At 35.1% G+C, this 23,212-nt stretch overlaps 2 protein-coding genes across 2 annotated transcripts; both read right to left on the bottom strand.

Moving 5' to 3' along the window:
• Positions 1-35: 35 nt before the first annotated feature.
• LOC113522326 (solute carrier family 22 member 3-like) lies at positions 36-10,779 on the bottom strand. The gene is made up of 7 exons (XM_052899131.1): positions 10,331-10,779; positions 9,617-9,821; positions 6,176-6,276; positions 5,238-5,389; positions 4,280-4,903; positions 1,798-1,979; positions 36-292 (listed from the first exon to the last, which is right to left on the bottom strand). Exons 1-7 carry the CDS (start codon positions 10,495-10,497, stop codon positions 104-106), a joined length of 1,620 nt encoding a protein of 539 aa, XP_052755091.1. The 5' UTR covers positions 10,498-10,779; the 3' UTR covers positions 36-103.
• A 4,206-nt stretch (positions 10,780-14,985) lies between these two features.
• On the bottom strand, positions 14,986-23,123 carry LOC113514178 (solute carrier family 22 member 3-like). Its single transcript, XM_052899112.1, has 7 exons — positions 22,663-23,123; positions 19,661-19,865; positions 18,968-19,068; positions 18,196-18,347; positions 17,102-17,725; positions 16,180-16,361; positions 14,986-15,807 (listed from the first exon to the last, which is right to left on the bottom strand). The coding sequence occupies exons 1-7, from the start codon at positions 22,836-22,838 to the stop codon at positions 15,619-15,621; spliced, it is 1,629 nt and encodes a 542-aa protein (XP_052755072.1). The 5' UTR covers positions 22,839-23,123; the 3' UTR covers positions 14,986-15,618.
• Between the last annotated feature and the right edge of the window lie 89 nt (positions 23,124-23,212).

The following is a 23,212-nucleotide window of genomic DNA, read 5'->3' as shown; positions in this document are numbered from 1 at the left end:
ATATTATTTGTTTCTTGTGAAATTGTTGTTTCAATAATAATGGTAAGTAATTAATTATCTCAGGTAAAAAAAAATACTTCAATTTGTATAATTTGAATTTGTATTAAGCAATCGTAGAGATTGTTGTCTCCTTCTCGAACTGGCGGGGCTTGGTCTTCATGCTGGCTTCCACCTGTTCCACTGTGTCGAACAACGGCAGTTCCTTGGTCTCCGGCGTGAGGGTTAGGAGTGAGGCCGTCACCGCAGCAGATACTCCGAACAGTATCGCGGGCAATGACCCTGATATCATGTACTGGAATTTAATAAGACATATGTTATTTCAAAAATTTATGTTTATTTTTAACCATTTACATATATATCGTTATAGTTGTAGAATACTGACGGATCTGACAAAGATTACATATAAAGATCCGTCAGTATTCTACGACTATGACGATATAGCTAAAGAAAGGAAATTTAATAGACGTATTTTGACCACGTTTCGGATCGCTGAAGATGACCTCTGGGTGAAGTTCATTTAATTGTCGCAAACAAACATAGTAAGTTCATAAGAGATACTCGTATATGTTATAAGAAATTGGCGAGATGGATGGCGAGCTTAATGCCATATGGCATTAAGCTCGCCATTTGTACAAAGTTTTATTGTGCAATAAAGAATAAAATAAATTGGTTCTTAAAACTTTATTCACATTAAAATATTGGTCAATGTGGTCTAATTTCTTTCAGAAGTTATGGTCTATAGGCGATGGCTTCCATCAGGGAACTGTCTGTTTGTTTGTCACTCTAACAGATATATTAAACTAGCTAGTTAGTAAATACATTTTTGAATTTTTCTAAACTAAATAAAAACTGTTCCTCAAGTTGGAGCAAACAATACACATTTACAAAATTTCATTAAAATTAGTTCAGCGGTTTCGGAGATTAGCGTGAACGGAAGTCGCGATTCGATATTTTTAAATAATAAATCAAGTAACGTATAGGAAATAAGGGATATCACTTTTATATGCTATTGTGTATTAAAAATGTGAGTAAATAAATGAATATCGCCGTGTGGTCCCAGCATAGAATGGGCCATCCCTTCCTTTCCCGTTAGTGTCGTATGAGGCGACTAAGAAGGAATTTAATGGCCGATCGATGGGCAGCAGCGTCCCTCTTAAAACATCACCCAATCCTAACTGCGGTTGCCAATACGCCTGCCAAGCGTAGCAACTACTGGCAAAATTCCTCGTTATGCGGAAGGCTTATGTTCAGCAGTTACAGTTAAATAATGATGATGATGATGATGAAATAAATATTATCTCATTGACCAAGTCGTATAGAGTTTCCCTTCTCTTGGATAAATTGTATAAAAAAAAACTTGTATATTGATTTGTCACTTATGTCGTCCTAAAGATAAAAGAGTGTGGTAAAGTATTGTATTTTTACTTCATCACCACAAGGATTTACAATTACGAATACAATACTCACTAGAGGAAGACTTTGTACAAAAGTCGATTGCTTGGGTACCTCTGTCCCGTTCGTGTTTCAACCGTGAAGCAGTTGTGTTTGCATAGCTGTGTTTCGGTTTGAAGGGTGGGATATGGCGTGAATTTACTGGGTACAGAGGAATAACACCTGGGTCCTTAGGAATGGCAACGCATGGGGGGTATCATGGGCGAAACAGTATATTCTGTTATGTCCATGGTACTGCTCATGTCTATAGGCGACGGTTACCACTTTCCATCAGATGGGCCATCAGCTTGTTTGCCATTCTAAGTTGTATAAAAAAAAAACAATAACAAAAAATAAAGAACTTACCAGCATAGGCGTTAAAGGGGCGAGCATGCCCCCCAGCCTTGAAGCGAAGGCGCATACTCCGAGTAGGGTGCCTCTAGCATTAGTGGGGAAGAGTTCCATACTGTAGGTTACAGCACCGGTGAAGCACGAAGCTATCACCACTTTACCCAGCAAGAATAAAGTTATTTTCAACCAAATCAGGGCTGCGCAGAAAGTTATTCATATTTATTTATCAAATCACACCACTACTCGTAATTCTTCTTTTTGATGAAGGAGAAAGAATCTTGGTAAAATACAGGCATTTGCAGTATCATTGCTAGCAACATACCTTCTGTGACCGATCAGCCGCTCTTGGAGTTGGCTGTGATTTAAAATTGGTAAATTTATGACAAGAGGTCATTTGACCTGACTTGAAGTATAACTATCATTCTTCACAGCTATCACTTTACCCCACTAGCGTGAACCGATAGCATAGATGCTATTTCCACTGTGTTCTTTTTTTTATGCAACTTAAATTGGCAAACAAGCTGATGGCTCACCTAATGGAAAGTGGTAATCGTCGCCTATAGACATGAGCAGTACTATGGACATAACAGAGTATACTGTTTCGCCTATAATACCCCCTATGCGTTGCCATTCCTGAGGATTCACGTGTAATTCCTCTGTACCCTGTAAATTCACTGCCATATCCCACCTTTCAAACCTTCTTTAAATTTAATCTTCAAATGTACACAACAAAAAAAAATAATCATGATGACCTGGAAATATTGATTAGCTGGAATAAGTCTGCAAGAAGTAATGTTGAATACTAGCACTGAATGCTTCAAGGTGTTTTATTACGTTTTAAGAGACATCAAAATGGAATAAAAATCTAATTCGTTTAAATTTTTTGGGTATGTCACACGATTTTGTTTTTCATAATGTTTATTGCAATCGATATTTTTACTCCCTTGTTGGTCTCATTAATTTTGTGACAATTAATGCTGGCATGTTTTTTACAGAGAAAAAAATATTTCCTATGAAGTAAAATATGATTAGATAAACGATTCCGCGTTCCAAATTCAAATATTTTTAAATGTAATGTGTTGATCGAACGTTATATTAAACTTGAATACTCAACGGTATATAACAAATTAAATGCAATGTTAATAATTATTAAGATTGTTTCCACAAAAAAAAAAGACTTCAATTTCGGCAAAAATTTAAAAACTAAATTTTTAGCCAATTTTGATAAAATTTCTACAGTACCAATCTTTAAGTACATCATAAGTACATACAAAAAGATTTTTTCAAATCGGTTTTCAACTGATGGAGTTATGAAGTAACAAATATAAAACAAATGCGACCGAATTAAGAACCTCCTTTTTTAAAGTCGGTTGAAAATTCAAATAATCGCAAAATACAACTCGTCGAAAAACATTTTCAGCGACTTTTCTTATCACCTAAATGAGGAAATTGGTACTTTCTTTTATGCAAATCAGAATAGCAAACAAGTTGATGACCCAATTAATGAAAAGTAGTAACCGTCGCCTATAGATATGAACTGCACCATGTACAAATAATATGCGGCACCCTTGATACTCCTCGTGCGTTGCATCTTCGTAGAACTCACATGTTTTTTTTTTGACGGGTGGAAATGGAATGGTAACCCCGCCTGCGCTAACGGGATACGCTGGCGGAGCACCAGTAAAGGGTGATAGACGAGAATGAAAACAGGCCAGTTAGCCCATAATGATGAATTCATCAGGAATTAACCATGATAGTTTTCAGGGGGACCCGCGAGGAGGTCGACCTGGTTGGCGACAATCCCTTTCCCCCAATAATGGACATGTTAGTAATGGAGACTGAGAATCCCATTGCTAGCAATATACCCAACCAGGTCGACCTCCTCGCGGTTCCCCCTGGAAACTATCATAGTTAATTCCCGATGAATTCATAATAATGGGCTAACTGGCCTGTTTTTATTCTCATCTATCACCCTTCACTGGTGCTCCGTCAGCGTATCCCGTTAGCGTTATTCCCGTTACCATACCATTTTCACTCATCCAAAAAAAAAAAGTCTATTGCTAGCAATAAACCCTATCAGGTAGACTTACACGCGGTTTTCGTGGAAATCGTCGTTGTTAATTCTTGAATACGTCACGATGGGCTAACTGACCTGTTTTCATCCTCACTTCTAATCTTTCACTTATTTCCCGCCAGCGTATACCAATAGCGCAGGTGCGGTTACTATTCCATTATCACCCATTAAAAAATAACTTCTGAATTTTCAAATTCATGTTTATATCATTCGGTTTATTCAAGATGGATCATTGAATTATCATCCATTTAAACGAAATGCGACAGCGGTATCCAAGCAGAAGACTAAGCTTTAGCACTTACAACGGTATTTGCGAACGAATTTCAAATTTAGAAATATATGAAAAGATCCCATATTTTTCAAAAATCTTGACACTTTTACACTGTTGAAAAATAAAAAATATATACATATATAGAAACCTACTTGCCGGTACATATCCAGATCCTATGCATAGCGTTCCGCAAATGGCAAATCCAACCATCAGTGGCAGTTTCCTTCCAATTTTATTCATTAAGTACAAGGATATTAGTTCGCCTGGAAAAGACATCACTGTGGACAACAGGAAGTTTGTATATTTGTTCCCAGGCAACCAAACCGAGTTTACCATAAGACCGTAATACACAAAACTTGCAGTAAAACGACTAACTGCACCCACCAAAATACGCAACAATATCTGTTTCGATGTGAAAATCTTCTTATAACTTTCTCTCACTTCAGTATTCCCAATGTTCAGTTTAGTTTTTAATTTTACTTCGTCTGATTCTGTTATTATATCCTTGATTTTTAAATTATTTCTCTTCGCAGTGAATCGTATTGTTTCAATTGCCTTATCAGTTTTGTTGTTTAGTAGTTGCCATCGCGGACTCTCTCTAAGTAGGAAAATTAGAGAGAGACAGAGTATCCCAGGTGTGTATATGATCCGCGCCAGAGTTTTCCAATATGGGACAAACATGGCGAGAACGGCGAAAAGTGATTCTCCAATGTAAATTGCATACGAAAATAATACAGAGGACAAAAGCCTGTATTTCTTTCCGCTTATCTCTATCACTGGAAAGAAAAAAAATATTATATACCTTTAATTAGGCATATTAAATTCTAATTATGTTAAAACAAATAATACAAAAAAATAAATAGATAAAATTTTTATGGCAATAGGAATTACATGAGACTTATGACACTTTACAATTTTTTCTTATTTATGTTTGGATCATTTAAAAAACGAATGTAATTTGCTTCGTATTTCTGAATGCATGTAAAGTGGGTTATCCACGTTTGAAGCCTTCGTGTAATAATATAAAGGCAGACTTAAAACTCTTGCAATCAAAGGATGCCACCGTTACATAAGTATTAAGTTAAATTGAATAAATAAATATCAACTTACTGAGTACCATACCGGCGGGGTAAGCGCCTCCCGAAAGAGCCGCTTCAAGCCACTCTATAGCAATGTACAAATAATACGATTTAGCGAACGTCTTTAAATGTCCCACGCATGTTCCCACCACGCAGAATATTATAGCCGGTTTTCGTCCATACCTGGGCAATAATAAAGATTAAAATTTTTATTTATAAAAGTAACAATTAATGCATACGTAGTTCTTAGGTCCAACCGATATCTATTAGAATCGAAGAGGGGAGGGGGGGGATTGTTAGATAGCCACTTTTTTATGCAACCTAATGGAAAGCGGTAACCGTCGCCTATAGACATGGACAGTACCATGAACATAGCAGAGTATACTGTTTCGTCCATGCGTTGCCATTCTGAGAAAAAGGTGTTATGCCTATGTACCCTGTAAATTCACAGCCATATCCCACCATTCAAACTGAAACACAGCCTTAAACACAATTGCTTCACGGTTGAAACATGAATGAGACATAGATATTCAAGAAAACGACTTTTGTACAAAATCTCCCTCTAGTATATTTATTTATTATAACTTTATATTTATGGTATATTTATTTACTTATAAATAGTCATAATAATGATCTAACACACACCCAATTTTAATGAAATCATTTAAAACCTTAAGTTGATGATTATACCGAAATATAATAGGTACTTATTACTTATTATTTACTTATATAGTAAATACATGTCCGCGTGGTCCCGGCATAAAATAGACCACCCCTTCCTTTCCCGTGGGTGCCGTAAAAAACGATCAAGCGAGAGCGTGGGATGGGCAGCAGCGTCCCTCTTAAAACATCTCTAAAGCCTAACTGCGGTTGCCAGTCCGCCTGCCAAACGTGGCAACTACTGGCAAAACTTCCCTTATGTTCAGCAGTGGTCGATTAGCGTGGGATATGGTAATAATGCTGAATTACCTATCAGCCATCCATCCAGCTGTTATCATTGAGACCAACATGCCAATGCTGTGTATTGTTCCCACCAGATTGACTTTCAGTGATTCACACGCCAGATCCAACTGAAAGAGAAGTTAAAATAAACATATTATAAAAAAAAAAAAAAAAAAAAACTTATATTACGAAAATAAGATTGACTGGAAGAAATCTCTTTTAAGGGATTAATCCTCCATTGTACTCGTTCTTTTCTTAAGAACTTTGTATCCTATAATTTAAGAGTTTATTGTATAATAAAGTTTTATTTTATTATTATTATTTCAGCCATTAACTGTCAATTGGGGGATATAAGCTTTTCCCATAAAAGGAGTTTTGCCAGGAGTCGCCACGCTTGACAGGCGAGTTGGCAACCGCAGTTAGGCTTTTAGAGATGTTTTAAGAGGGACGCTGCTGTACATACCTCGCCTTCCCTTACTCGCCTCTTACGACACCTACGGGAAAGGAAGGGGTGGCCTATTCAATGCCGGGGCACACACAGCGATATAAGAAAGTGTTACAAATAAATAACTAAGTCCTTCCATTTTGAGAGAGGTATCCACTCATTTGAGAAGTTAATTAGTTAATACGTCATGCGAGAAGCTGAAGACCGTGCAAAATGGAATAACATCATAAGAGAGGCCACAGACACCTTTCAAGGACACGACCTTTAGTAATGAAGAGGACGAAGAGAGAGAGAAAGACGTTATGAGCGGGCGTTGAAATTTCTCCGGCCTCTTGAACTTCTAATCTCTCTACTTTGTCAATTGATTTAGGTCTGATTTTGTCATTATAACCAAACAATGTTTTATATCTATCTACAATTAGTGATTATTTCTATTGTGTTCTATTCCGCCAAAATACCTACAGAAGGAGAAAGGATAGAGAGAATGGTAAGTTTTAAGGAAAAAAGAAGAAAAACTAACGTTTTGTTATTTATTAAAGAAAAATAATTGAACTGTGAATCAAATTAGAAATAATAGGTAACCTATCTGTCAGTAGATGGCGTAATTATCTATTTAAATAGTGCTAAAATTAAATCACTATGATAGGAATATATGTTTATTACTATTGGTCAACAGATGGCGTCAGGCAACAATCATTTTATCCTGTACTTGATATATGTAATTTCTTAAAATTTTGGATTGGTACCAGGTATTTTAAGAACATATATTTATATTTATTCGAAATTATTAGTGGCCAGTACTTTTTATTTTTTTTAGAATAGACAAAAAGTGACAATGAATGAAAGAATTAAATTATTTTGTTGATTTTCGATAAGTAGGTAAACCGAAGTTTATATTTTATATGCGTCAACGAAATGAAACAAAAACATTGTGGCAAGTACATATCTGATATGTAAATAACTCATAATTTAGTTAACTTTTAAAGTAGATAATTTTCTTATAATTTCGTGTTTTTTAAGCAACTTATTATCAGTAAGACATATACGTAGACAGTTACCAAATTAACAGAACTTATAAATGTTCATGAGGCAGAAGTGAATGAACTCAATAAAAAAAAAATACTTATTTCAAATTTTGTAATACCTATGTATTTTAATAAGGGCATTGTTTTAGTACCTGTGTATGGCAACGGCGATATTTAAACATCAGTGGATTTATTTAGAAAATATCAAAAAAAAAAATAGGAAGACGTTAGAGCGTTATTTAAGGTTGCCAAAGTTTTATTCTTAAGATTGTTTACGATATCAGTGAGTGATGATAGGCGAATTCACTATGAAGATTCCTGAGACTGCAAGAAGGTCGTATTTTAATGGCCATTCCGTTTGTATTATCAGTATTCGTTGGCGGGATTGGACTTCGACTATTTTATAACACGGAGCAAACAAGCATCCGGTTCACTTGATGGCAAGTGACCAGTGACCACCGTCGCCGATGAGCACCCGCTACACCAGAGCCATTGCAGGTGTGCTGCAGGTCTTTTAAAAAGGACTATTATCTTTTCTTGAAGGTTACGATGTCGTATCGGTTCGGGAATACTGTTGCTGGAAACTGCGGGTCTACCATGAAATAAAATTCCGAAATTTCGGACTCAATTTCGTGTTTTTGTTTATACCAAAATCGGACTAATAAATGGAGTTTAACATTTCTTTCATTCCTATCATAAAAGTCCAAAGGAACAATATTTTAACTTTTTTAATATTTTCAAACGACATGTATTATGTAATTTTAACATTAAATTTCTGTATCGTTTGGCTCTGAAATTTCGAAAACATTTCATGGTAGGTCCTCTGATTCTAAAGCGTGGTTTAGCGTGGAAGAAAGTGGCCTGAAAAACGCACAATGTAGGATCACCACTTATATTGATGGTTGGGGTGGAGTATTAGTTTGTGGCGGGCTATACGATGGTGAAAATCAGCAGCAGGTATCAATCTGAACAATTCCTCAGAACACTCGATGATGATATATTTGATAAGAAATGCGTAGAAACTTTTTGTTTATAACACAGGGAGAAAACGATTATGCGGCTCACCTGATGTTAAAGTGTTAAAGTGAAGTGACTATCGCCGCCCATAAGCACCCACAACAGCAAGCCATTGTAGGTGTGCTGCTAGTCTTTTAAAAAGGAATATGCTCTTTTCTTGAAGGTTATGATGTACTAAGGTTATGTTACTTGACAGCAATTGGGATCACTAGTATCCATTGCTAAAAATTTCTTTCTCCAAGTTGGTAGGGTTTATTTGATTTTACTAAGTCTTTCATATTATCGTAGCGACATCTACAACATTATTCTATAGTTCAAGTTCATTGTTCTTTAAATAGAAATATACTTCCTTGAAGATTTATCTCGATACACGTCAATTTACACACGCGTTGGGTTTTCTCGACTCCTATTTAATTAGGATTTGTATTGTTAATTACACATGTGTAATTGTTGTGTCATTTTAGTGAGGAAGTGATACATTATCTATGTAGCAAATATTTATAATTACAATAATCCTACATAGAAATTACCCTATCGTATGTTGTTAATTTCTTAATCAACAGTTTAGAATAATGATGAACATATGTACTTATTGATGTTACAACTACAGCAATAATGTAGTATGAAACTGTTTAGCATTGTATGATAAATATTTTTCAATTTTTAGTTCACATTTTATTTATTTATTTTAACTTTCAATTTGCAATATTTACGCTAGTTCCTTGAATGAACCTAGCGTAAAAGTGACTTACGGTAATTACGCTAATAGCAATAATCAATTGCGTAATTAGTATTATTCTTAATTTGTAATCAGTTTGTCATAATAAATCAATAATTTTCATTTTATAAAAAAAAATATGTCTGTTTAATTTTAAATACTGAACATAGATTGTAGTGAAAATATTTACTTTCTTTTCAAATAAAGTGTCTTGGTTCTAAAGATTAACATGTGTTTTTCTTTTTATAAGATTTATAACTTACATCTGCTACTATAGTGTTATTGTTTTCGTATACCCACGCCGTGCATGGCTCTACTAAACTGGAGAAACTGTCGGCTGTGCACGTCTGAGCCTGCGAAAAGTTTTTGTTCAAAATAGGCTTCGAGCATCTGTCTATGGACAGGCCCGACTCCCACGGTGGAGTTTCAAATGTAGTAATTGTGCTTTCACATTCTGGTATTCGACATCTGAAAAAAGTAATTAATAATCAATCGACTTACAGTAATAAATTTGAGTAAGATAGTTTCCGCTCAAGAAGATTTATACTATAAGATTAGCTATGTCTGTATTATTTTTTAAATATTAATAATAAATAATCACTGAATGACAAAATCATTAAATTTAAATTACTGATAAAGGTGATATCTAATTTTAATATTACGTAAACTAAATAATAAATGGGCAAAAAAAACTGGCATAACGTAACAATATATTTGTAAGAAATAGGTAATTTGGAAAAATTAAACAATAATTGGAAACTTTGAATGATTGAGTGCTACAAGGAACAGCGTGGCGCGCTCACATTTTTGTATTTTGCGAACTAAATTCTCTAATTACTATCTCTTTGATTTTCTTTAACAAAATATTTACTAAATCAGTAATATATTTGGAGGATTGTTTATGAGCAAATCTATTATTATTTATGTATTCTTAATTAATTCCGTATGTACAAGTTAAATAATAGTTTACTCCTTACCTGTAGTTAAGATCGCCAGCAAGAAATATATAATTAATGTTTGCAATCGTAACAAATATTGTACCGAAGCATATGCAAACGTATTGCATTATCTGATATTTTCCAAACTTTCCCATAACCTCCCATATTTCATAAATATCAGAAGACTTATTATCTCTCATTTTCATTCAATTGTACACACAACACTAGCAACTGAGTTATCCAGTAAGATATAGGTATTTATTGGAATCGATTAATAATAAAATTATTTTAAATTATTCATCTAATTTGTAATGCACTAAGTATGAAAAGAAAGGTAAACAAATTTTTACTTTTGTTTGTAATTCGTTACTGTTTTTTTGTGTGTCACAAATATTACAAGGAATATAACACGTGTGTACGATTCGAGAATATTCACATGTAATACTTAATTAAATGGCAACTCTTCATATGATAAAATATCAGCGCGAAAGTATCTTGTTACGAAAGCTGTTATTACAATATAGAAGGAGTAACACTTACTCAGCACTAAATGAACTATGTAATATAACGTATTTGTATAGCTTTGTAAATAAGCGCTTACATTTTAGGTAAGACTAAATATGATAATCAGGTAGAATAGTATATTTACTCAAAAATATATAGATAATGAAGACGTTTCATTATTTATGTCAATTTTGCATATTTGTGTTAAATTGTTAATTTTTTTCTGAAGTTCTTCGTGTCCTTGGACAATAGTTAAATTTCGCAAAACTGTATACAAAATTAATTTGAAGTACATAAGGTGACTGCTTAATTAAAAAATTGCATTGTTTCATTTTCATTGAAAGATGTGTAGGGTCGGACTGGGCTCGACGGGTCCGGGTGGCTGACTACAAGCCCGGTGTCCAAAACTAGATGATGGTAGTTGTACCAGTTGGTAACAGCAAAGCAAGCTCCGTGAGCCAGGCCCGTGGGGGGTCCACGCAGGATGAGGCCCGGCTGACAAATGCCATCTCGATTGTATGGCCAGTCCGACGCTGAAAAAGTGTTTTGTATCTCTCTCTCTCTCTCCTTTTTCTTCAATCTTTTCCTTTACTATAAGTGGTGGATAGGATCAACAAACGGCCAAAGAGTTGCCTTTAGCCAGACGGTAGGTCGTAAAATTAAAAGCCAAGTCTTTGTGTAGTATGAATATATTCACTTTACGCCAATCTCACATAATTAGGATAAAGGTATGTAGATGATGAACTCAAGTTACTGAGCACCATACTGGCTTGGTAAGCGCCTCCCGTAAGATCCTCTTCAAACCACTACAGCAACGTACAAATAATACACATACACCCACGCATACATTTAACCCTCTTTACAATTGGTGACCATGAATTTGTATTATTTAATCATTGCTGTCAATATCTGAACTTTAACAACATGAATTTTAATTATTTTATATATCAATTAACTTAACTTTGTGGACACTCATTATTATATATGGTTCCTTTCATACATGTGCTTATACTACTTGCATACACCCACTCTAACTTGCTTACCTCGCTATGGAATCAAAATTTTTGTTTGCATAAGTAAAATCCGTTATTGGCTGTATTTATAAGAGACTTAGCATGTAAGTTATTTTTTAAGAGTTATTTTTGTATAAAATAAAATAAAAATAAAAAATAAAATACGACTTGGCAAATCCTTTCTGTCGCACGCATGTTCCCACCACGCAGAATACTACAGCTGGTTTACGTATTTCTCAGACACGATATTTAATGATAGTATAGATAAACAGAGACCAGAGATCAATCTGTTGCTAAAATTAATACAAGGTTGCCAATTAATATTATTTAATTTATTGTATGTTTACTAATGACCGATAAGGCAGTGCCGATGACTTTTTTGCATGTGATAAGTAGCTTCAATTCTTAGTCAATTTAGAATTTGAATATTTTTAGTTGAATTGTGTGTTTCTATTATCTTGCATCTATTACAACTCACATAGGTTACACTATAAAGACATGAAACAAACGGTAGCTTTGGCGATAGAAGCAGAAAAAAAAAGCTTACTTTGAAAATAATGTAAACTTATGTCTAAGAACACCGAAAACGTTATGGAATAATTTGAGAAATTCTGTATTGATGAAAACAAGATCAACAGAACTGTCAGACTTCTGTGATAATCCTGATGCGTTAAATGCACATTTTATAAATATTCCAGGTAATAATCAGGTTTCAATATCGGCTTTAACATACTATGAATTCAATAAAACCATTACAAATGCATTTACTTTAACAACTGTAGATGAACACCAAGTAGCTAGTATTTTAAATTCATTAAATTCCCAAGCGGAAGGAATAGATCAAATTAGTTTAAAAATGATAAATTCAACTCTGCCGTATACATTGGATATTATTACAATCATAATAAACAAATCTATTTTAACTTCAACTTTTCCAGAAGTTTGGAAAACAGCAATTATAAAACCTATTCCTAAAATACAGATTCCTCTTAGTATTGGGGACCTTCGCCCTATAAATTTACTACCCTGTCTATCTAAAATTTTAGAAAGAGTAGTACATAAACAGCTATATCGGTATATAGAGGCTAATAGATTATTACCCCCCAGACAATCAGGATTTCGCCCTGGATTTAGTACATCTACAGCTCTATTAGACGTTACTGACAGCATTCTCGCAGCTCAAGATCAGGGAAAGGGTACGATCTTGGTTTTACTTGATTATACACGAGCATTTGATTCCATAAATTTAAATCTACTTATTACAAAATTGTCGTTCCTTGGATTAGATTCTAAAACAATAGAATGGTTTCGAAGTTTTCTTACTCTTAGATCTCAAATTGTAGAAACTCAAAGAATGGATGGTACAAAATGTTACTCAGAATCTAAATATGTAACTAGAGGAGTACCCCAGGGGTCAATATTGGGTCCACTTTTATTTACTTTGTATTGTTTTGATATTATTAATTGTATTAAAGGCTGTGAGTACCAAATGTACGCGGACGACTTCCAGATTTATATTCATTTTGACCCCTGTAACATAGCATGTGCCATAAAAAAACTAAATTAAAATTTGGATCGTATCTCCAGTTGGTCCGATAAAAATTGTTTGATGCTTAATCCTAATAAATGTAAGTTTGTGGTTGTTGGGACAAAAAAGTTGATAGCTGATATAGAAAGACATAAACCATGTATTAAAATCAATAATAAACCTATTGATCAATTAAAAGAAGCACGTAATTTAGGATTTGTCATTGATCCTCATCTTCGTTTTGAAACATATATTATGCAAACGGTGAAAGTCTGTTTCTATCGTCTTAAGTTGCTATATCGATTTCGGAAATATCTAACTGTGTCTACTAGGGAAAAGTTGTGTGAGGCTCTTGTCTTATCCAAATTAAACTATGGTGATGTAGTGTATGGCCCCTGCTTGTTGTCTAGAACTGAACGACTGATCCAGAGAGTGCAAAATGCATGTGCCCGGTTTTGCTATCACATTCCTCCGCGCCATCACGTTACTCCTTTCTTAAACAATGCCGGTATCATGAAAATGTTTTCACGTAGGAAGTTGCATCTTGCATGTTTAGTGTTTAATATAATAAATACAGGTAAACCTCAATACCTTTACGATAAATTATCGTGGGCGCAAGAGCATAGTATATATAATTTAAGAGTAGCTTCTATACGTTTAAAGGTACCACGACATAGAACTGCAAGTTTTCAGAGAGGGTTCAAATATGCAGCTTCCAAGATCTGGAATGACCTCCCGCCTCCCATACGAAATTTAAAAACAACTTATACTTTTAAAAATTATGCTAAAAACTATTATTTAAATCTACAAAAAGCATGTAACTCCTTGTGATTGCATAACATTGCTGCTTCGTTGTATAATGTAGTGTTGTTGTATTGTTATTGTATTATTGTTGTACATATCTATATGGGTATATCTTGTCAGTTAAGTGTATGTATGTATGTATATGTAGGTATGTATATGTGTATATGTAGGTGTATGTGTGTATATATGTGTATGTATATATATATGTGTATATATATATATGTGTATATGTATATATATGTATGTGTGTGTATGTGTATATATATGTATGCGTATGTTTGCTGTCGTCGTTCGTAATGTCACGTATGGGCACCACAGAATATCAGCGCTGTAGCAATTAAATTGCTGCAGCACATGCTGAGTGGTGACCATGTTGGCAATAATAAATGTAAAGTTTTTTTTTTTTTTTTAATTCATAATGTATGTAACTTTTTGTTGTTGTCAATAAATGTTTTCTTTCTTTCTTTTCTTTCTATTATATTTTTGTCTTTGCAATGGTTACATGTCTTTACAGTTATTATGAGGAGCATTTATTATTTTTACTTCAAATTACGGGTTTTTTTTTTATGGGTGAAAATGCTATGGTAACTCCGCCTGCGCTAACGGGATACGCTGGCGGAGCACCAGTGAAGGGTGATAGATGAGAATGAAAACAGGCCAGTTAGCCCATCATGATGTATTCATCAGGAATTTACCATGATAGTTTCCAGGGAGAACCGCGCGGCTGTCAACCTGGTTGGGTACATTGCTAGCAATGGGAATCTCAGTCTCCATTACTAACAATCCCATTCCCCCCTCAAATTACGGGTTATGTATATGTAGGTCGAAAATAAGATATCGCTTCATTTTTATTTCCAAAATTCTTTATTTCTGTACATCACTAATGTTTTGCAAACAGAAAAGATTACAAAAACCATCACAGGATCCATATGGATGTTTAAAATTACATTATTTAAGACAATAACAGTAATGGAGGCAGGGAGTTCACCTCCATATCTTAGAGCCTAGATAGTCGCGTACAGCGCGATTTCAGAGATGCTTTCTCCCACGAATGCTAATGTTAAGGAATGAGATCCCTGTCGAGGTTTTTTTTTTCAAAAGATAGCATAGGGTTATTCAGAAAAGGGGTAAAGATGTTTCTTCAGGGTGGGCAACGCGCCCGTAACGTCTCTGGTATTGCAGCCGTTCATAGGTTATAGCAACCGCTTATCATCAAGTGGGTCGTACGCTTGTTTGCCACCTCAGTGGTATAGTGGTATTACACAAGAACATTACAGTATAAGTAATAGAAATATTATCAGACTAGGATAATAAAAAAAAAACTGGTATTTTTTTATTTTCACTGAAGTAATTACTGAATGGAAAAAAATACGTAAATAATTATATTGATAAATTATCTATAAGGCAATCCTTATTCTTACTCTTCAATATTTTTTTTAGCTAAATATAATACTCTAATAGCTCCCTTACGATAATCTTTAAGCAATCGCAGAGATCGTTGTCTCCTTCTCAATCTGTCGGGGCTTGGTCTTCATGCTGGCTTCCACCTGTTCCACTGTGTCGAACAACGGCAGTTCCTTGGTCTCCGGCGTGAGGGTTATAAGTGAGGCTGTCACCACAGCAGATATTCCGAACAGTATCGCGGGCAAAGACCCTGATATGGTATACTGAAACCAAATTACACGTTTAAATTAGCGGGTCTTTTTTTTTAATGGGTGACCATTAAAAAAAAGACCATTCCATTAATGGTAACCCCACTTGCGCTAACGGGATACGCTGGCAGGGCACTAGTGACAGATGATAAGTGACGTTGAAAGCAGGTTAGTTAGCCCATCGTGACGAATTACACTAGAATTAACCACGATGGTTACCAGGGTAAACCATTTGGAGGTCGACCTGATAGAGGGTGTATTGCTTGCAATGGGCCTGTTAATTCTCATTACTAATAATCACTTTCCCCCTAATTTAGCGGGTCACGTTATAGCAGCTTAACTATGGAACAATGATTCGATGACTAAGAAGCTTAAAGAATAACCTACCAGCATGGGTGTTAAGGGAGCAAGCATGTTTCCCAGAATAGATGCGAAGGCGCAGACTCCGAGCAGGGCTCCTCTAGCGTTGGTGGGGAAGAGCTCCATGCTATAGGTAACTGATCCAGTATAGCACGAAGCTATCATCACTTTGCCCAATAAGAAAAGAGTTATCTTCAACCAAACTATAGCTGTGGAAAACATTAAAAATGTAGTTTAACACTTTGTTGACCGGTGAAGAGTTAACACGTCTTTTCATATCCAATCATTGCTGGCCAGTGACGACGTAAACTCGTCATTGCACTAGTGTGTAGGTACGTCCTCCTACCACGACGGACAATACTGTTTTGATTACAAAGCTTTCATGACCAAAAAATACTTTTCTTCATATTTAGGTGTTTATCACTAGTTTAATTCTAAAGACTTCAACCATGACGGAATTCTCGGTCAGCAAAGTGTTAAAAATAACTGGAATAAATTGATCATTTAGCTAAATTATGATAATTGACTGTTTGATATCAAAAGGTCATGAGTACACGACCACGACTGGTATCTCAAGGTCATATCATCATCATCATATTAGCCGTCAACTGCCCACTGCTCCACTGCTGAACACAGTCCTCCCCCTTGAGGTGGTTTGCCTGTAGGTGCTACGCTTGGCAGCCGGGTTGGCAACTCCAGTTAGGCTTTGGTAATATTTTAAGATGGATGTTGCTGCTCATCCCTCAACCAAATTCACGTCACCTTTTACGACACTCACGGAATAGGAAGGAGTGGCTCATTGTATTCCGGGACCACACGGCTTTTAAAGCACTGTTTGCCACTTTTTGTTTATATTTCTTTTGAAAAAAATTGCTAAAGTCCAAGGTAGTTTGAACCTGATGAACATATATATTATAGAAAAAAAGATTTAGGTATATTATAAACTTACTTGCAGGCACATATCCAGACCCTATACATAGCATGCCACAAATGGTAAATCCAACTATAAGTGGCAGTTTTCTTCCAATTTTATTCATTAAATACAAAGATATAAGTTCGCCTGGAAAGGACATCACCGTGGACAACAAAAAGTTCGTATATTTGTTCCCAGGCAACCACACCGAGTTTACCATAAGACCGTAATACACAAAACTTGCAGTAAAACGACTAACTACACCCACCAGAAGTCTTATTAATATATGTTTTGATGAAAAAATCTTTTTATAACTTTCTGTTGCAACACTCTTTCCAATATTTAATTTAGTTTTCAATTTTTCTCCATCCAATTCCGTTATTACATCGTTGATTTTCATATTATTCACCTTCGCAGTGAATCGTAATGTTTCAATTGCCTTATCAGTTTTACCGTTCAGTAACTGCCATCGTGGACTCTCTGTAATAAGCCAAATTAGAGAGAGACAGAGTATCCCAGGTGTGTATATGATCCGCGCCAGAGTTTTCCAATATGGGACAAACATGGCGAGAACGGCGAAAAGCGACTCTCCAAGATAAATTGCATACGCAAATAATACTGAAGAGAGAAGTCTATGTTTCTTTCCGCTAATTTCTAACACTGAAAGAAAAAAGGATGTTACATTGTATATAAATATATTTATATATAGTATATATCACATATAGTATCATTCAAAGAGTTAATAATCTAATTCACTAAGCCAAGAATGTTCTCCTCTAGTGATCTGTCCTAGAGTAAGGGCATACGGGTATGCAACCCTGGTCTCTCGAGCCACTGGAGTTTCTAACCAGTGTCCCTTCCGAAACCGCAGTATCCTTCTTACATTTTTTCGCATTAAACCTTCATTCCATCTTTATCAACTGCTTTTACTCATTTCCTTGTGTTATCTCAATCTTTTCTTTCATAGCGTAAGTGGCAGATACCATCAATAAATGCATCCCCAAGGAAGGTTGACGTCAGTCAGGTGGCCGATCGAAGAATCAAAAGCCAAATCCTTGTATAGTATGAGTATAATCATATTACGCAGACCTCAAATAGGATAAAGGTTGTAGATGATGAATTTAACTTACTGAGCACCATACCGGCGGGGTAAGCGCCTCCCGAAAGAGCCGCTTCAAGCCAGTCTATAGCAACGTACAAATAATACGATTTGGCGAACGTCTTCACATGTCCCACGCATGTTCCCACCACGCAAAAAACTAAAGCTGGTTTACGTCCATATCTGGGATGTGACATAGAATTTATAATAAAAAATATAATAAAAAAACGATTTATGCATAGTTTTTAAGGTAATCATATCTATTCACTATTAGATGCTGATCATTGATTCAGTTATTTACTCCAATCCAATAGATCCAAATAAAATATCAGCCGTTAATTATTGCCCGCTGCTGAAGATAGGTTTCCTCCGTTAGGGGTTTTGTTAATAGTTGCCACACTTGGCAGGTGGGTTGACAACCGCAATTAGGCTTTTGGTGATGTTTTAAGAGGAATATTGTTGGCCGTCCTTCGACCATTAAGTTCCCTTATTCGTCTCTTACAATATCCACGGGAAAGGAAGGGGTGGTCTATTCTATGCAGGAGTATTAATGTTTGCGATATACCTCCACGTGGTCCCCCTTGGAAACCATCGAGTTAAATTCTAGGTGCTCATTACGATGGGCTAACTGGCCTGACTTCATTCCCACCTATCATCCCTCATTGGTGCTCCGCCAGCGTATACCGTTAGCTCAAGCGGGGTTACCATTCCATTATTATCCATTAAAGAAAACCCATTTACTATCAGACGGGCCGTATGCTTGCTTGTTTGCCACGACAGTAGTATAAAAAAATAATGAATACCTATCAGCCAGCCATCCAGCTGTAAGCATTGAGACCAGCATGCCGATACTGTGTATCGTGCCCACAAGACTGACTTTCAGTGGTTGGCATGCCAGGTCTAACTGAAATAAAAATGAAAATAAATATCAATATTGATCTATTACCACTTAAAGAGGTCAAATATAGGACAGTGAATGATCAATGACAATTCATTGCCCGAGACAGACATGAAAGATATGGTAACTCGACGATTTTTCTTGTGTCAACTCAGATCGTTTGTGAAAAACCTAGTTAAATCCCATTACCGATCCTTATATCCTACTTAGTTCTCCTTATTTCCTACCAGTTTTATGTGTGATTGTGCTGTCACAGATATTTATAATTTTATATTATTTTTTACAGATCTATTTTTTTAACGCGCCATCTACCTATTTATTCTTTAATTCTTTCCACCCAAAGGTTGTCTGAAAGAGATTGCTTAGCAATAAGACCGCTTTTTGTATTACACTCTACTTATCGAAATTTTTTCAACAAATCCTGTAATATTGGTGTAATAAAGTGTTAAATAAATAACTTGGAGCGCTCCACTGCGCTGACTCATTGATGTAACTCAACATACGCCGCGGCGCAATGAGTAGCGTGTATCACTATTTGTTGTTTTGTGTTTTTTATAAAGACAAGTAGGTACATACTTAAACTTAAATTGTAACTTACATCTGCTACTATAGTATTATTGCTTTCGTATACCCACGCCATGCATGGCTCTACTAAACTAGAGAAACTGTCGGCTGTGCACGTCTGAGCCTGCGAAAAGTTTTTATTCAAAATAGGCTTCGAGCATCTGTCTATGGACAGGCCCGACTCCCACGGTGGGCTTTCAAATGTAGCATTTATGCTTTCACATTCTGGTATTCGACATCTGAAAATAGAAAATTCTATTTATCTATATTTTTTTTATGCAACTTGGAATGGCAAACAAGGTGACGTCTCCACCTGATGAAAAGTAACCGTCGTCTTTAGACATGAGCAGTACCATGAACATAAAAGAGTACACTGTTTCGCCCATGATACCCCCCATGCGTTGACATTCCTGAGGACTCAGGTGTTATACCTCTTTACTACTGGCAAAACTTTCCTTATGGGGAAAGCTTATGTCCAGCAGTGGACAGTTAACGGCTGAAATGTTGATAGGTAATTAACATACACACGTCATCGGATCTAAAACAATTGTACTAAATATTACTGTCGCCACAGACTAAAATAGATTCCAATAGGTAATCTAATATGTATTTAATAGCATAGATAATTAATATGTCATTTGTATATATAAGACAGTTATAAATAAACTTAGCAAGGCTTGGCTTATCTCTGAAAGAGATCTCTTCCAGCTCACCCAATATAGTGAGAAAGCATGTAGTCAGCGGATAGCGAAATTGCACGAGTATGTCGTAAGCGTCGACTAAGGGAGGGCGAGGGATGGGTAGCAGCTTTCTCTTAAAACATCTCCAAAACCTAACTGCGGTTGCCAATCTGCCTGCCAAGCGTGACAGTAGTCGTCAAAACCCCCCAAGGGGGAGGCTGAGGTTCAGGAATGGACAATTAAATGGCTGATATGATGATAATAGATCATAAATATAATACCTACTTATTTTATATAATAAATGTTATAGTACATTATTGCAGCGGCCAGCAACTGAAGCATTGATGGACGAACGTGCAAATGTGGGCCGAAGTGTAGCCGAGGCACACATACGTGAGTCCATCGATGCCTAGTTGTGGTCAAGGCTTGTATAGTACTTTTCTCAAACAATGCGCGGAAATCAAAACACAATTTTACTTTTTAAGTTCAATGACGAATAACGAACAATAATATTTTTTCCCGCGCCATAATGTTCCTTTGTTTTTTTTTTCAATAAACAGCTTTCTATTTGCAAGCCAGTTCGAAATTTAAATAAAACTTTTTTTAATTAGCTCCTTGGTAGCGATGTTTCGAAGTAAAAGGTAATTTCATTTTTAAATTACAGGACAGATATGAATTTACATAGTAATTTATCTGGCCGCAAAACACGACAGATATGGATTTTATTTGTATCCTAGAAATGGGAAAAGACAACGAGGAGGACAAATCAAAAGATGGGAGGACGATTTACCTAAAGGATGGAGAAAGTCAGCTAGGGATAGGGGAAAGTGGAAACAGTTGGGGGAGGCCTATGCCGACAGACAACCTGACCAACATAATGGTTGCTAGAAAGCTACCTTAGTAATAAGTAGTATATAAGTTAAAGTAAAAATGTCAGAGAATAAAGGCTTTATTATTATTATTATTATATATATATATATATATATATATATATATATATATATATATATATATATATATATATATATAATACTACCTACTAGAAATTTACAATGATGATTTTAAAATGTGATGTATAAATTTGAATGAAGAAAAATGAAAGATTACGAATCGAGGGAGAGAACATGTAGTTTCAACTATTTCTTGAAAGGGGTAATAGAAGGACTCATGTGGGGAGGGAGTTTGTAATTGGATAGCTCGATATGAGTTTTTTAAGCAACTTAGAACGGTATTCATCTTTCTACGGTCATTGGTGTATTTTTTTTTGATGGGTGAAAATGGTATGGTAACGCCGCCTGATAGATGATAGATGAGAATGAAAACAGGCCAGTTAGCCCATCATGATGAATTCATCAGGAATTAACCATGATAGTTTCCAGGGAGAACTGCGAGGAGGTCGACTTAATATATATATATATATATATATATATATATATATATATATATATATATATATATATATATATATATATATATATGTGTGTGTACTTTCAGACATGTATTTGCTCAATTTTCGTTCGCATCTAGAGGTGGGTACCAGGCAAATTTAGGGTGGGCACGGCCACTTAGTGGCAATATATTCTTCAGCTGTAGACATGAACAGCACCATGAATATACAGAATATACTGTGACACCATAGGTAAAATAAATAGCCCTAACCATTTAGGCGTTATTGTTCTCGAAAATTATGATGTTCTATTCATCTTTACTAGAGGAGATAGGTGGAATAGAATTCCAGTCTTAACCCGCAGTGAGGAATCATTGGTAGGGACAAGTGGAACTGGCCGCGTCTGTATCCTGTAAAAGACCTTGGTTATTGTACTACCATGGGAAGGTGTATATTTTTTTCTACCATAAAATATGTATTGTAGATACGTCCCGATTTTTATTAATTTGTAGGACTTAAATGATTTTTATTTTAATAAATAACTTTTGTTAGATTTATTTTAACAGCGTTCATAACTTGCTTAAACTTAACTTGCCGAAGCGTTGAACGTCATAATTATCTGTCAATTTTCAGAAACAACTTACAAAGTTTTTGACTGATTTTTAGAATGTGCTTTGCTAACAAACAAAATAATCATGTGAAATTAATTATATATAGTCATTGAAAATTTAAATTCGTATGGGAAAAGAATACTGAAGCAAAATATGAAGTAGGAACAAAGTTTTTGGTGGTAAATTTATATGTGATATTACCCATTTTTTAATATTAGTAATAAATGCCAGAAAGGATTTGGCATAAAAATAGATATATTTAAGTAACATTTCAATATTTACAAATCTATTTGCAGAACCCTTGGAGAATTTATCTCGTTTTTGTTTTAATTATCAGAACTATTTTATTATTCCTTACCTGTAGTTGAGATCACCAGCAAGAAATATATAGTTAATGTTCATAATTGTCACAAATATGGTGCCGAAGCATACGTAGACGTATTGCATTATCTGATATTTTCCAAGCTTCTCCATAACTTCCCATAACTCGTAAACTTTATGCGGTACATCTTTTTTATTCTTATTTTCACCCATTTAATTTTATTTAATTAATTATCACAATGTAAGAATGTCTATTTGAAGAATCAATAAGTTAAATTAAAAATTTTAAATTAATATTCACTAATTAAATAAAATTGCATATTCACTACTTCACAACACTATTTCTTTCTTTTACCGTAACCAAATAAAAAAAAAACAAATAAAAAAAAAACACGTGCGCACGATATGAAGACGTCTGTAATAATTATTGTCAATTAATTTGGCGCCAAAGCAATGTTATACAATCTAGTAACGAATGTAACAATTGCGCACAGAGATCTGATGTCACATTTATAAGCCGAACAAATATAATATAATTTTATATTATTATATTTATCTAATATACTCAGTATTTAGCTTTAAAACAT

This window comes from Galleria mellonella, unplaced genomic scaffold (genome assembly GCF_026898425.1).
Source record: "Galleria mellonella isolate WM207_F2 unplaced genomic scaffold, CSIRO_AGI_GalMel_v1 utg56, whole genome shotgun sequence".
Classification (NCBI taxonomy): Eukaryota; Metazoa; Arthropoda; class Insecta; order Lepidoptera; family Pyralidae; genus Galleria; species Galleria mellonella.
Note: the sequence above shows the minus strand (reverse complement) of the source record. Positions and strands in the feature narration are given on the sequence as shown.